General features: G+C 41.3%; 1 protein-coding gene across 41 annotated transcripts in view; it reads left to right on the top strand.

The window, feature by feature from the left end:
• Positions 1–14675, top strand: part of LOC127837398 (proteoglycan 4-like) — a 109256-nt gene that overhangs the window by 55073 nt on the left and 39508 nt on the right. For 9 of the 41 annotated variants that reach the window (XM_052364441.1, XM_052364435.1, XM_052364409.1 and 6 more), the window contains exon 8: positions 613–777. The exons of 21 other annotated variants lie outside the window; for them this stretch is intronic. In XM_052364441.1, the coding sequence (XP_052220401.1) occupies positions 613–777 (165 nt within the window). Of the gene's footprint in view, positions 1–612; positions 778–8338; positions 8575–10079; positions 10204–11209; positions 11345–12751; positions 13061–14675 lie in introns of all 41 variants that reach the window. 11 more of the 41 variants (XM_052364420.1, XM_052364417.1, XM_052364413.1 and 8 more) reach the window with 9 other exon arrangements.

Here is a 14675-nt window from a genome sequence, read left to right as displayed (position 1 = left end):
CAAAACGTTGAAGGTTAAGGTCGCGGATCCAAGTCAAAGGGTCAAAACTTAAAAATCCAAGTTATGATCCAGACTAACTACCAGTGTTACAAGTATATATAGGTGGAGAAGCGCACCCAATAACCAGGTTGGTTTTCTCTGTATGATATTGCCTCACTTGTTCTAATAATTATGGACTTCATTTCCAATCGCTTTCGTTGTAGTTATTGTTATTTCTGACTAAAAATAATTGACGTAATGTTTTAAAGGTACCATAATAAAATGGACCCATTTGTGGTCCTGTGATAACACTTGAGTATTTTATAAGTCAAGATAACATTATTGTGATTCTTATTTTTGCACCTTTAACTTTTCCCACTGAGAAGAAAAAAAAAAGATGGCTTTATGCAACCAGCATAAAACCAGCATAAAACCACAACAGCCTTCTCTCAGGGTGTTCAGGTTTCATGCTGTTTGCTGCTCATAAGTGTCTTAGGGTTGGAGATGAAGCTTTAAAAACTTGAATCTATTAAGAAGTGTTCAATTTGATTTAATTTTCTAAGGGACCCCAAACTAGTCAAAATTACAATCTGAGTGGAAAAGTTTAACAGCATGATGGGGGTTATTTTCCAGGCACCATAACAACACTGTGAGGGTTTCTAACGCCCTACACGAGATGGGATACAAGCGGGCGGAGGCCGTCAGTCATCCGGAACCCAGGCGGGTAGATATCCTGGAACGTGTCCGTGCAATGTATCCTGACACTGACAAGGAAGTGATTGATTCTGTCTTTAAATCGTAAGTTGGACAAATGTTCTTTCCAAGTTTCAATAACCCTGTACCACTTAGATTCGTATTGAGTTCCCACTGAGCTGAGCACTGAGAATGGAGGTCAATGAGACTTGAGTTCCCACTGAGCTGAGCACTGAGAATGTAAGTCAACGAGACTTGAGTTTCCACTGAGCTGAGCACTGCGATTGTAAGTCAATAAGACTTGAGTTACCACTGAGCTGAGCACTGAGAATGTAGGTCAATGAGACTTGAGTTGCCACTGAGCTGAGCACTGAGAATGTAGGTCAATGAGACTTGAGTTCCCACTGAGCTGAGCACTGCGAATGTAAGTCAATAAGACTTGAGTTGCCACTGAGCTGAGCACTGAGAATGTAGGTCAATAAGACTTGAGTTCCCACTGAGCTGAGCACTGAGAATGTAGGTCAATGAGACTTGAGTTACCACTGAGCTGAGCACTGAGAATGTAGGTCAATGAGACTTGAGTTGCCACTGAGCTGAGCACTGAGAATGTAGGTCAATGAGACTTGAGTTTCCACTGAGCTGAGCACTGAGAATGTAGGTCAATGAGACTTGAGTTGCCACTGAGCTGAGCACTGAGAATGTAGGTCAATGAGACTTGAGTTGCCACTGAGCTGAGCACTGCGAATGTAAGTCAATAAGACTTGAGTTGCCATTGAGCTGAGCACTAAGAATGTAGGTCAATAAGACTTGAGTTGCCACTGAGCTGAAAACTGAGAATGTAGGTCAATGAGACTTGAGTTTCCACTGAGCTGAGCACTGCGAATGTAAGTCAATGAGACTTGAGTTGCCACTGAGCTGAGCACTGCGAATGTAGGTCAATAAGACTTGAGTTGCCACTGAGCTGAGCACTAAGAATGTAGGTCAATAAGACTTGAGTTTCCACTGAGCTGAGCACTGAGAATGTAGGTCAATGAGACTTGAGTTTCCACTGAGCTGAGCACTGAGAATGTAGGTCAATGAGACTTGAGTTGCCACTGAGCTGAGCACTGAGAATGGAGGTCAATGAGACTTGAGTTCCCACTGAGCTGAGCACTAAGAATGTAAGTCAACGAGACTTGAGTTCCCACTGAGCTGAGCACTGCGAATGTACGTCAATAAGACTTGAGTTCCCACTGAGCTGAGCACTGAGAATGTAGGTCAATAAGACTTGAGTTGCCACTGAGCTGAGCACTGAGAATGAAGGTCAATAAGACTTGAGTTACCACTGAGCTGAGCACTGAGAATGTAGGTCAATGAGACTTGAGTTGCCACTGAGCTGAGCACTGAGAATGTAGGTCAATAAGACTTGAGTTGCCACTGAGCTGAGCACTGCGAATGTAAGTCAATAAGACTTGAGTTGCCACTGAGCTGAGCACTGAGAATGTAGGTCAATGAGACTTGAGTTACCACTGAGCTGAGCACTGAGAATGTAGATCAATAAGACTTGAGTTGCCACTGAGCTGAGCACTGAGAATGTAGGTCAATGAGACTTGAGTTGCCACTGAGCTGAGCACTGAGAATGTAGGTCAATGAGACTTGAGTTGCCACTGAGCTGAGCACTGAGAATGTAGGTCAATGAGAATTGAGTTCCCACTGAGCTGAGCACTGAGAATGTAGGTCAATAAGACTTTAGTTACCACTGAGCTGAGCACTGAGAATGTAAGTCAATAAGACTTGAGTTACCACTGTGCTGATCACTGAGAATGTAGGTCAATGAGACTTGAGTTGCCACTGAGCTGAGCACTGAGAATGTAGGTCAATGAGACTTGAGTTCCCACTGAGCTGAGCACTGCGAATGTAAGTCAATAAGACTTGTGTTGCCACTGAGCTGATCACTGAGAATGTAGGTCAATAAGACTTGAGTTCCCACTGAGCTGAGCACTGAGAATGTAGGTCAATGAGACTTGAGTTCCCACTGAGCTGAGCACTGAGAATGTAGGTCAATGAGACTTGAGTTGCCACTGAGCTGAGCACTGAGAATGTAGGTCAATGAGACTTGAGTTTCCACTGAGCTGAGCACTGAGAATGTAGGTCAATGAGACTTGAGTTGCCACTGAGCTGAGCACTGAGAATGTAGGTCAATGAGACTTGAGTTGCCACTGAGCTGAGCACTGCGAATGTAAGTCAATAAGACTTGAGTTGCCATTGAGCTGAGCACTAAGAATGTAGGTCAATAAGACTTGAGTTGCCACTGAGCTGAGCACTGAGAATGTAGGTCAATGAGACTTGAGTTTCCACTGAGCTGAGCACTGCGAATGTAAGTCAATGAGACTTGAGTTGCCACTGAGCTGAGCACTGCGAATGTAAGTCAATAAGACTTGAGTTGCCACTGAGCTGAGCACTAAGAATGTAGGTCAATAAGACTTAAGTTTCCACTGAGCTGAGCACTGAGAATGTAGGTCAATGAGACTTGAGTTTCCACTGAGCTGAGCACTGAGAATGTAGGTCAATGAGACTTGAGTTGCCACTGAGCTGAGCACTGAGAATGGAGGTCAATGAGACTTGAGTTCCCACTGAGCTGAGCACTAAGAATGTAAGTCAACGAGACTTGAGTTCCCACTGAGCTGAGCACTGCAAATGTACGTCAATAAGACTTGAGTTCCCACTGAGCTGAGCACTGAGAATATAGGTCAATAAGACTTGAGTTGCCACTGAGCTGAGCACTGCGAATGTAAGTCAATAAGACTTGAGTTGCCACTGAGCTGAGCACTGAGAATGTAGGTCAATAAGACTTGAGTTCCCACTGAGCTGAGCACTGAGAATGTAGGTCAATGAGACTTGAGTTACCACTGAGCTGAGCACTGAGAATGTAGGTCAATGAGACTTGAGTTGCCACTGAGCTGAGCACTGAGAATGTAGGTCAATGAGACTTGAGTTTCCACTGAGCTGAGCACTGAGAATGTAGGTCAATGAGACTTGAGTTGCCACTGAGCTGAGCACTGAGAATGTAGGTCAATGAGACTTGAGTTGCCACTGAGCTGAGCACTGCGAATGTAAGTCAATAAGACTTGAGTTGCCATTGAGCTGAGCACTAAGAATGTAGGTCAATAAGACTTGAGTTGCCACTGAGCTGAAAACTGAGAATGTAGGTCAATGAGACTTGAGTTTCCACTGAGCTGAGCACTGCGAATGTAAGTCAATGAGACTTGAGTTGCCACTGAGCTGAGCACTGCGAATGTAGGTCAATAAGACTTGAGTTGCCACTGAGCTGAGCACTAAGAATGTAGGTCAATAAGACTTGAGTTTCCACTGAGCTGAGCACTGAGAATGTAGGTCAATGAGACTTGAGTTTCCACTGAGCTGAGCACTGAGAATGTAGGTCAATGAGACTTGAGTTGCCACTGAGCTGAGCACTGAGAATGGAGGTCAATGAGACTTGAGTTCCCACTGAGCTGAGCACTAAGAATGTAAGTCAACGAGACTTGAGTTCCCACTGAGCTGAGCACTGCGAATGTACGTCAATAAGACTTGAGTTCCCACTGAGCTGAGCACTGAGAATGTAGGTCAATAAGACTTGAGTTGCCACTGAGCTGAGCACTGAGAATGAAGGTCAATAAGACTTGAGTTACCACTGAGCTGAGCACTGAGAATGTAGGTCAATGAGACTTGAGTTGCCACTGAGCTGAGCACTGAGAATGTAGGTCAATAAGACTTGAGTTGCCACTGAGCTGAGCACTGCGAATGTAAGTCAATAAGACTTGAGTTGCCACTGAGCTGAGCACTGAGAATGTAGGTCAATGAGACTTGAGTTACCACTGAGCTGAGCACTGAGAATGTAGATCAATAAGACTTGAGTTGCCACTGAGCTGAGCACTGAGAATGTAGGTCAATGAGACTTGAGTTGCCACTGAGCTGAGCACTGAGAATGTAGGTCAATGAGACTTGAGTTGCCACTGAGCTGAGCACTGAGAATGTAGGTCAATGAGAATTGAGTTCCCACTGAGCTGAGCACTGAGAATGTAGGTCAATAAGACTTTAGTTACCACTGAGCTGAGCACTGAGAATGTAAGTCAATAAGACTTGAGTTACCACTGTGCTGATCACTGAGAATGTAGGTCAATGAGACTTGAGTTGCCACTGAGCTGAGCACTGAGAATGTAGGTCAATGAGACTTGAGTTCCCACTGAGCTGAGCACTGCGAATGTAAGTCAATAAGACTTGTGTTGCCACTGAGCTGATCACTGAGAATGTAGGTCAATAAGACTTGAGTTCCCACTGAGCTGAGCACTGAGAATGTAGGTCAATGAGACTTGAGTTCCCACTGAGCTGAGCACTGAGAATGTAGGTCAATGAGACTTGAGTTGCCACTGAGCTGAGCACTGAGAATGTAGGTCAATGAGACTTGAGTTTCCACTGAGCTGAGCACTGAGAATGTAGGTCAATGAGACTTGAGTTGCCACTGAGCTGAGCACTGAGAATGTAGGTCAATGAGACTTGAGTTGCCACTGAGCTGAGCACTGCGAATGTAAGTCAATAAGACTTGAGTTGCCATTGAGCTGAGCACTAAGAATGTAGGTCAATAAGACTTGAGTTGCCACTGAGCTGAGCACTGAGAATGTAGGTCAATGAGACTTGAGTTTCCACTGAGCTGAGCACTGCGAATGTAAGTCAATGAGACTTGAGTTGCCACTGAGCTGAGCACTGCGAATGTAAGTCAATAAGACTTGAGTTGCCACTGAGCTGAGCACTAAGAATGTAGGTCAATAAGACTTGAGTTTCCACTGAGCTGAGCACTGAGAATGTAGGTCAATGAGACTTGAGTTTCCACTGAGCTGAGCACTGAGAATGTAGGTCAATGAGACTTGAGTTGCCACTGAGCTGAGCACTGAGAATGGAGGTCAATGAGACTTGAGTTCCCACTGAGCTGAGCACTAAGAATGTAAGTCAACGAGACTTGAGTTCCCACTGAGCTGAGCACTGCAAATGTACGTCAATAAGACTTGAGTTCCCACTGAGCTGAGCACTGAGAATATAGGTCAATAAGACTTGAGTTGCCACTGAGCTGAGCACTGAGAATGAAGGTCAATAAGACTTGAGTTACCACTGAGCTGAGCACTGAGAATGTAGGTCAATGAGACTTGAGTTGCCACTGAGCTGAGCACTGAGAATGTAGGTCAATAAGACTTGAGTTGCCACTGAGCTGAGCACTGCGAATGTAAGTCAATAAGACTTGAGTTGCCACTGAGCTGAGCACTGAGAATGTAGGTCAATGAGACTTGAGTTACCACTGAGCTGAGCACTGAGAATGTAGATCAATAAGACTTGAGTTGCCACTGAGCTGAGCACTGAGAATGTAGGTCAATGAGACTTGAGTTGCCACTGAGCTGAGCACTGAGAATGTAGGTCAATGAGACTTGAGTTGCCACTGAGCTGAGCACTGAGAATGTAGGTCAATGAGAATTGAGTTCCCACTGAGCTGAGCACTGAGAATGTAGGTCAATAAGACTTGAGTTACCACTGAGCTGAGCACTGAGAATGTAAGTCAATAAGACTTGAGTTACCACTGTGCTGATCACTGAGAATGTAGGTCAATGAGACTTGAGTTGCCACTGAGCTGAGCACTGAGAATGTAGGTCAATGAGACTTGAGTTGCCACTGAGCTGAGCACTGCGAATGTAAGTCAATAAGACTTGAGTTGCCACTGAGCTGAGCACTGAGAATGTAGGTCAATAAGACTTGAGTTCCCACTGAGCTGAGCACTGAGAATGTAGGTCAATGAGACTTGAGTTCTCACTGAGCTGAGCACTGAGAATGTAGGTCAATGAGACTTGAGTTCCCACTGAGCTGAGCACTGAGAATGTAGGTCACTTAACTCACAAACAATCTCAAATCTCAGCTTTAGGAATATGCTTACATTCTTGCTCAAATTCAGGGTTAAGTCAGACTCAAAACTCAAAACAACATATGAGAACAGGAATTTCAGCATGATATTCCACAATATAATCTCAAACAAGAGCACCGCATAATGGGTGCCACGCTCGGCTACATGTGCAGTTTTGAATAAAAGAAAACTTGTCAGGGTTTTGTTTGTGTAAAGGTCACAGTGACCTTGACCTTTGACCTAGTGACCCAAAAATGGGTGTGACGTGTAGAACTCATCCAGGTGCATCTACATATGAAGTTTCAAAGTTGTAGGTGGAAGCAATTTGATTTTAGAGCCATTGTTCAAAACCTTAACAAAATGTTAAGGTTTTAGCACGACGCGGATGGCGGACGGCGGACGACGAGCTGGCTATGACCATACCTCGGGTTTTCTCCAAAAACGCGGAGCTAAAAATGAGAACAAATTCAATGATAAGAAAGAACATTGACTTAAGTATGTTTGTGGTACCAGACACATGTTGCGCAGTGTTTTTTTAACTGTTTTGTGAATGGGACTGGGTCCCTATGAATTGGGAAAATTTGCAGCGGTTTTGACTAAAATTGGGTAATTAATCTTGTTGTTGCTTTGCTTAAAAATGCTTAAAAATTGAGAATACCAGTGTTTTCAGTATAATAATTTGCTCCCTCGATCAAAACGGTACCATGTGACATTGAAATAAGAAGGCACATTGTACCTTTTTGCACAAAAGGGTCGATATTTACTAATTTTGAACCTTTTTAGGTCCATTTTGGCAAAATATATACTTTTTATGCCCCCGGATCGAATGATCAGGGGTATATTGTTTTTGGCCTGTCTTTCTGTCTGTCATTCTGTCCCAAAACTTTAACCTTACAGTAAAGTTTTGCAATAACTTTTGAAATATTGAACATAGCAACTTGATATTTGGCATGCATGTGTATCTCATGGAGCTGCACATTTTGAGTGGTGAAAAGTCAAGGTCAAGGCCATCCTTCAAGGTCAAAGGTCAAATTTTTAAAAATTTAATATATTAAAGTTTTGCAATAACTTTTGAAATATTGAACATAGCAACTTGATATTTGGCATGCATGCGTATCTCATGGAGCTGCACATTTTGAGTGGTGAAAGGTCAAGGTCATCCTTCAAGGTCAAAGGTCAAAATTTTTAAAAAACTTTAATATAGTAAAGTTTTGCAATAACTTTTGAAATATTGAACATAGCAACTTGATATTTGGCATGCATGTGTATCTCATGGAGCTGCACATTTTGAGTGGTGAAAGGTCAAGGTCATCCTTCAAGGTCAAAAATTTAAAAATTTAATATGGTAAAGTTTTGCAATAACTTTTGAAATATTGAACATAGCAACTTGATATTTGGCATGCATGCGTATCTCATGGAGCTGCACATTTTGAGTGGTGAAAGGTCAAGGTCATCCTTCAAGGTCAAAGGTCGAAAATTAAAAATTTTAATATAGTAAAGTTTTGCTATAATTTTTGGAGTATTGAACATAGCAACTTGATATTTGGCATGCATGTGTATCTCATGGAGCTGCACATTTTGAGTGGTGAAAGGTCAAGGTCATTCTTCAAGGTCAAAGGTAAAAAAGCGGTGCATTAGGGGGCATTGTGTTTCTGACAAACACATCTCTTGTTTCCATTGAGAATGAGCTGAATACCGGACCCGATTTTGAATAATTAAAAAACACTGTTGTGTTGTTTGTTCCAGTTGTGAGGGAGATGAGAGAACCATGAGGCAGGTTCTGGATCGCATGGGCTACAAACCAAAGTTCCCTGAGACCCACCGCAACCCGTCCGCCAAGGGGGAAAGGAGCACAAGCCCTGCTAAGGGAAAAGTCCCTATGAAACCTGCCCAAAGGGAGACCACTCCAAAGAAACAGGAATCTCCAGCTAAAGTAGCGCCCCCTGCTGAGCCAGAATTGTCTATTGGCCAGAAATCCCAGCGTATGTGAACTTCTGGAGAACTGGTTTTACTCACTGTTGTTTTAGTTTACTAATTATCACAGTAATTCTTCTTGCTAAGTTAACAGTTTACATCCGATAATAACCACACATAATGTTAAGGTCAAGTTTGATAATCAGCATTATCATCTTGGAAATTGTTGAGTTGTGGCCCTTGAATGATCAGTTGTAATTTTGGCATTATCATTCATAGAGATTGTCATCATAATATTTCTTGAAATTTACAGAGAACTTCAATTTACAAAGAGTTGGTGGATGTTTTTGTGTTCTTGTAGTACAATCTGCGATGAGATTATGTGTAATGTCACTCCCACCTTAACTTAATCATGCAGATCTTGACCAAATTTTCTAGCTGTCAGGCTTAATTTAAACCTAGTTATTTAGGCTTGATTGCATTGAAAGCTTATTGCTTATTGAAATGCTCAAGAGTCTGTTTCCTGCATAGAATCAGTACATGGTGTCTTTGTTTGAGATCATACGAATGTTCCCACAGTGGGCGTTGAACACATGACCTCCTGGTTGATATGGAGACACCATTTCAAATACACCATGGCGACCTAGCTGGCAGGCTTGAGTCAGTCATATGAGACATAGGCAAAATGACTTCACTGGGTAATTTGTTGATTGAGATCCCCATGGCGTAGTGGATAGGGTGTCCACATAGTGACCAGGAGGTCACAGGTTCTATCCATTTTGTGGGGAAGTTATTTATTCTTTAGATCTCCCCCAAGACAACAAGTACTGGTTCTACCCAGGAATCAGCATGAGAGTGTTTCAATAAGCCCTAAGCTTTCAATGCAATGGTGCTAAAATAAATTGGTTTAAACTAAACTAATTCTGTTTCACTTGTGGCTGCATAACTTGCACATCCATTAAGCCCCGTTTTCCCAGGACAGGCTAATTTTGGATGTCACTTTGCGCTTTTACAGAATTTTTGGTTTAAAGGAAGTCTTTTGTAGATAAAAATCCAGTCTAGACAGAAAGCGTCGTCCCTGATAAGCCTGTGTAGACTACACAGGATAATCTGGGTCGACACTTTATGTGCGTGCATTAAGCCCTGTTTTCCAAGAGTGTAGCTCATTTATCTGATGTTTAATTGGGCCTTATTCTGTGAGAAGGAGGTTAAATGCATGTGCGTAAAGTGTCATCCCAAATTGTCTGTGCAGTCAGCACAGGCTAATAAGGGACGACACTTTCCGCTTTAATGATTTTTTCTGTTTGAAGAAAGTCTCTTAGCAAAAATCTTGTTTATGCGGAAAGTGTTGTCCCTGATTAGCCTGTGCTCACCACACAGGCTAATCAGGGAAAGCACTTTCCGCTTTAATGGTATTTTCTGTTTAAAGAAAGTCTCTTACCAAAAATTAAGTTAAGGTGGAAAGTGTCAACCCTGATTAGCCTGTGCGGACTGCACAGGCTAATCTGCGATGACACTTTCCGCGCATGAATTAAACCCCTTTTTCACAGAGCACGGCTCAATTCTGTTTCAGTGGTGTCCAAGCTTCAGTCCCTGTACAAGGACCTGGAGAAGTCGGTGATAGAGATGGCCTGCGAGGTCTGCAAGTGGGACGAGACACGCGCCAAGAACGTCCTGGAACTAATGAAAGATGACATGTTAGTTTGTTTTCTAAACCACTCTGAAGCAAAGTGAAAATGTCTGTGTGCAACCAGCATAAAACCAGAACAGCCTGCAAGTTACTCACAGCCTTTTCAGGTTTTATGCTGTTTGCTGCTCATCAGTATCTTAAGCTGTTTGCAAACAGCCATTTTCACTTTGCTTCTGAGTGGGAAAGGGTTTAATAGAAAAGTCCTAAAAAGTGGAAGGTTTCGCCACATAAATTGTGTCTTGTTCTGATAAAACTGGGCATAATACATGTGCGTAAAGTGTCGTCCCAGAATAGCCTGTGCAGTCCGCACAACACTTTCCATCTAAACTTGATTTTCGGTAAGGAGGGACTTCCTTGAAACTAAAATTACCATTAAAGCGGAAAGTGTCGTCCCAGATAAGCCTGTGCGGACTGCACAGGCTGATCTGGGACGACACTTTACGCACATGAATTAAGCCCAGTTTTCTCAGCACAAGACGCACATGAATTAAGCCCCCTTTTTTGTCAGAGTGAGACTCTGTTAGGTTCAAGGATGACACAATATCCATAGTAACACATCAACCACATAATAATTTATGTATCTAACTTTTCAACCAGGTCATTAAATAATCAGCACTCAAAATTTGAATGAAACATGTGGAGCAATTGTCGATACGTTCAATTGATAATAAATCTAGATCCCAATTACTCAAACTTTTTCCACGTTCTGTGAAAAAATGCATTTGCATGAAATTTCATCCCAGATTAGCCTGTGCAGTCCACACAGCCTAATCAGGGACTATACTCTTTGCTTTTGTTGTATTTTTCATTAAAAGCAAGTTTGTTCTTAGTAGTGAAAATCAAGTTTAGGCAGAAAGTGTTGTCCCTGATTAGATTATCTGGACTGCACAGGCTAACTTGTTATGGCACTTAAGGCACATGCATTAAGCCCTGTTTTCCCAGAACAAGGCTTTTTTTTAAACTAAATATCTATTAACCACAAAGCTACATGTTAGTTAACAAACGCATTCCAGGAGCAGACCAGTGACATCCACATCGCGACCTACGACCTCCCAGACCCAGAGGTCACCAAGCCCAAGCCCCGCACCCTTGAGCCCAGCCAGCCTGGAGCCCGTCAGCATGATGCTAGAGGAGCCCAGCAGACCTGGGTAGGTAGTGTTGAGCGATAGAGGGACAACTTGTGCATAATCACACGCTTGACTTCATTGTCTCCCTTCTTTTAACCCTTAACCACTTAGAATAACTAAAATACGTATTTTTATGCATTTGTAGTCTCTTAGAAAGTTAATTAAATTTAAATCCTTTCTTACTAGATTAAAGTTTTAAAGGCTCAATTTCCAACCCTTAGATATTGATGAGCAGCAAACAGCATAAAACCTGAACAGACTGGGAGTTACTCGCAGGTTTTATGCATTTTCACATTGCTTCTAAGTGGGAAAGTGTTAAGTGATTTACCTCCAATCATTGAAGATCCTTCATATCCATGTTGCTTTGTTAAGGTTAAAATATTTGAATATGATTATGTTTTGTTGAAATGGCTTGTACATAATCAGCAATTTTTCTTCCTGACTAGGAAAAATACATATACTGCGTCAATTGTGAAAAAGTAATGCAAAAAGCTCTGAAATTGCGAAAATTTTCTTGTGAAATCTTCAGAATGGAAATTATTGGTCTTTATAATTTGATTTGTTATTAATTGCACATACCTTTTTAAATATTCTTTTACGTGCATTCGTTGCTTAAAATGTTCAGTTTCAGTGCTCATTTCATTAGCTCGGCTGTTTTCGGAGAAAACCCGAGGTATTGTCATAGCCAGCTCGTCATGTCGTTGTCGTGTCGTCCGCCGGCGTCGTGCTAAAACCTTGACATTTTACTCTACAATCAAAGTGCTTCCACCTACAACTTTGAAACTTCATATGTTGATGCACTTAGATGAGTTCTACATGCCACACCAATTTTTGGGTCACTAGGTCAAAGGTCAAGGTCACTATGACCTCTTTTAAATCGATGAAATGGCAAATTTTGGAATTTTTTATCGCTAAATGGAACAAATTGGGATTTTGTTTTATCAACAAAAATTGACACATCAGGCCCTTTCCTGGCAATTTTGGAAAAAAATCATATACATTATAGTTATATAGTTTGTTAGATGTTTATCGAATAATCATTAAACACTTTTTTTGGAAATTGGGATTTTTTTTTTTTTACAGTTTTGGTTTGGGATCAGGTCCCTTTGATTTGGGGGTCCCTTTTACGGCCTTTTTTACACAGCAGAAATAGACCTGAATATGGATATTAAAAACTGGCCTGTCACTGGACATAAATTGGCATTAAATGTGAATGCGTTGATATAGGAATCAAATAAGTTATTGATTTGTCATTGTTATGGTTACAGAAATAAAACAACAATATCAAGACTTAAACTAGAAAATATCTCTTTGTGAATAGGTAAAATATATATTATGTACCTGGTTACTGGCATCTATACATTGAATAAGCAAGTTAATCCAGAAATGTTCTGTTTCACTGTAATACTGTATTCTTTTTCACTGCAGTACTTCAACATCATCTGCAAGTTCGAAAACCTACATGAAGGCGTCTGACTTTACATCTCGCGCCTCTAGCGCCATGGGAACTAAGGTCAGCATCCAGAAACCTGCGCAAGGAAAATATACTGGCTCGCAGTCGAAATCTAACGTAGCTACGACAGGCTCGCAGTCGAAATCTCAAGTAGCTACAACTGGCTCGCAGTCGAAATCACACATAGCTATGAGCTCGTCTTCCCAGCAGACGAGATTGAACACTGGTGTGTCTGCAGCATCTTCGCCCACTACGCAGCACACACGAGCGAAACAAGTCACGCAGTAAGCTGTTTTTGTATTGATTGGTTTTACGTATACATTTGAGTCGTGTTCTCAGAAAACTGGGTATAATGCATGTGCGTAAAGTGTCGTCCCAGATAAGACCGCACAGGCTGATCAGGGACGTCACTTTCAGCCTAAATTGGATTTTTGCTAAGAAGAGACTTCATTTAAATGAAAAATGTCATTAAAGCGGAAAGTGTCATCTTTGATTAGCCTGTGTGAACTGCACAGGCTAATCTGAGATGACACTTAACCCACTTGCATTATGCCCAGTTTTCTCAGAACACGACTCATTTTTAGTCAACCCTGTGATTCATTCCTTTGAAATCACTTCAATTTTATTAAAATCATTACTGATAAAATAGATTCTGATTGCAATAACTTTTCAAAACCCATCTTATCCATAGATACAGAAAGCGCTGACTTCTTTTACGAACCGATGATAGTTTCATTGAAATAATTACAGTTGATGTGATATGTGATTTTGAAATGATTTTAAATAGGTTTGCTTGGTTTGTAACGCTCATAAGTGGAGTTTTCCAGCAAATACAAACAAACTCCAGAGTAAGACTATTTTAATAGGGCAGTTTTCATGACATATATGAGCTGTGCTATGTGAAAAGGGGGTTTAATGCATGTGCGTAAAGTGTCGTCCCAGATTAGCCTGTGCAGTCCACACAGTAAGACTATGTTAATAGGCCAGTTTTCATGACATATATGAGCTGTGAAAAGGGGGTTTAATGCATGTGCGTAAAGTGTCGTCCCAGATTAGCCTGTGCAGTCCACACAGTAAGACTATGTTAATAGGCCAGTTTTCATGACATATATGAGCTGTGAAAAGGGGGTTTAATGCATGTGCGTAAAGTGACGTCCCAGATTAGCCTGTGCAGTCCACACTATAATAGGGCAGTTTTCATGACATATATGAGCTGTGCCCTGTGCAAAGGGGGTTTAATGCATGTGCATAAAGTGTCATCCCAGATTAGCCTGTACAGTCCACACAGGCTTATCAGGGGAGACACTTTCCGCCTTTACTGGATTTTTGCTAAGAAGAGACTCTTTAAACAAAAAATCTTTAAAGTAGAGAGTATCGTCCCTGATTAGCCTATGCTAATTTTGCATGAAACTTTTACGCACATGCATTAAACCCCCTTTTCACAGAGCATGACACATATATTTTACATCTTACATAAGCAAGGCAAGTCATGCAGAAAGTGCTTGGTATCGAGAGTTGCATATTGTGATGATCCAAGATTGACTCTACCTCATTGTTTATAAACGTGACTATTTAATCATTACTTTATGAATAGCTTAAAATATTGTTAATAAAATCTTGTGGTAAGTTCATTTATTTCAAATAATTTAAATTAAATAAAATACAAAACCTAATTTTTACTTCCAAAATAAATGTATGTTTATTGGTTACTGCAGTATTTTGTCCTGAAACATTTAAATCTGTTCTGGAAAGAAGCTAACAGAAACATTAAAATAAACTTGTATATGTCCCATAATTTATAAATAAATCACCTTATCTTATCCTTTTTCAACCCTTCAAATAACCTTTTCTTTTAGTTCTACACCTATCTATGCACACAATTTAATTGGCGGAGGATAT

Source organism: Dreissena polymorpha, chromosome 7 (genome assembly GCF_020536995.1).
Source record: "Dreissena polymorpha isolate Duluth1 chromosome 7, UMN_Dpol_1.0, whole genome shotgun sequence".
Classification (NCBI taxonomy): Eukaryota; Metazoa; Mollusca; class Bivalvia; order Myida; family Dreissenidae; genus Dreissena; species Dreissena polymorpha.
Note: the sequence above shows the minus strand (reverse complement) of the source record. Positions and strands in the feature narration are given on the sequence as shown.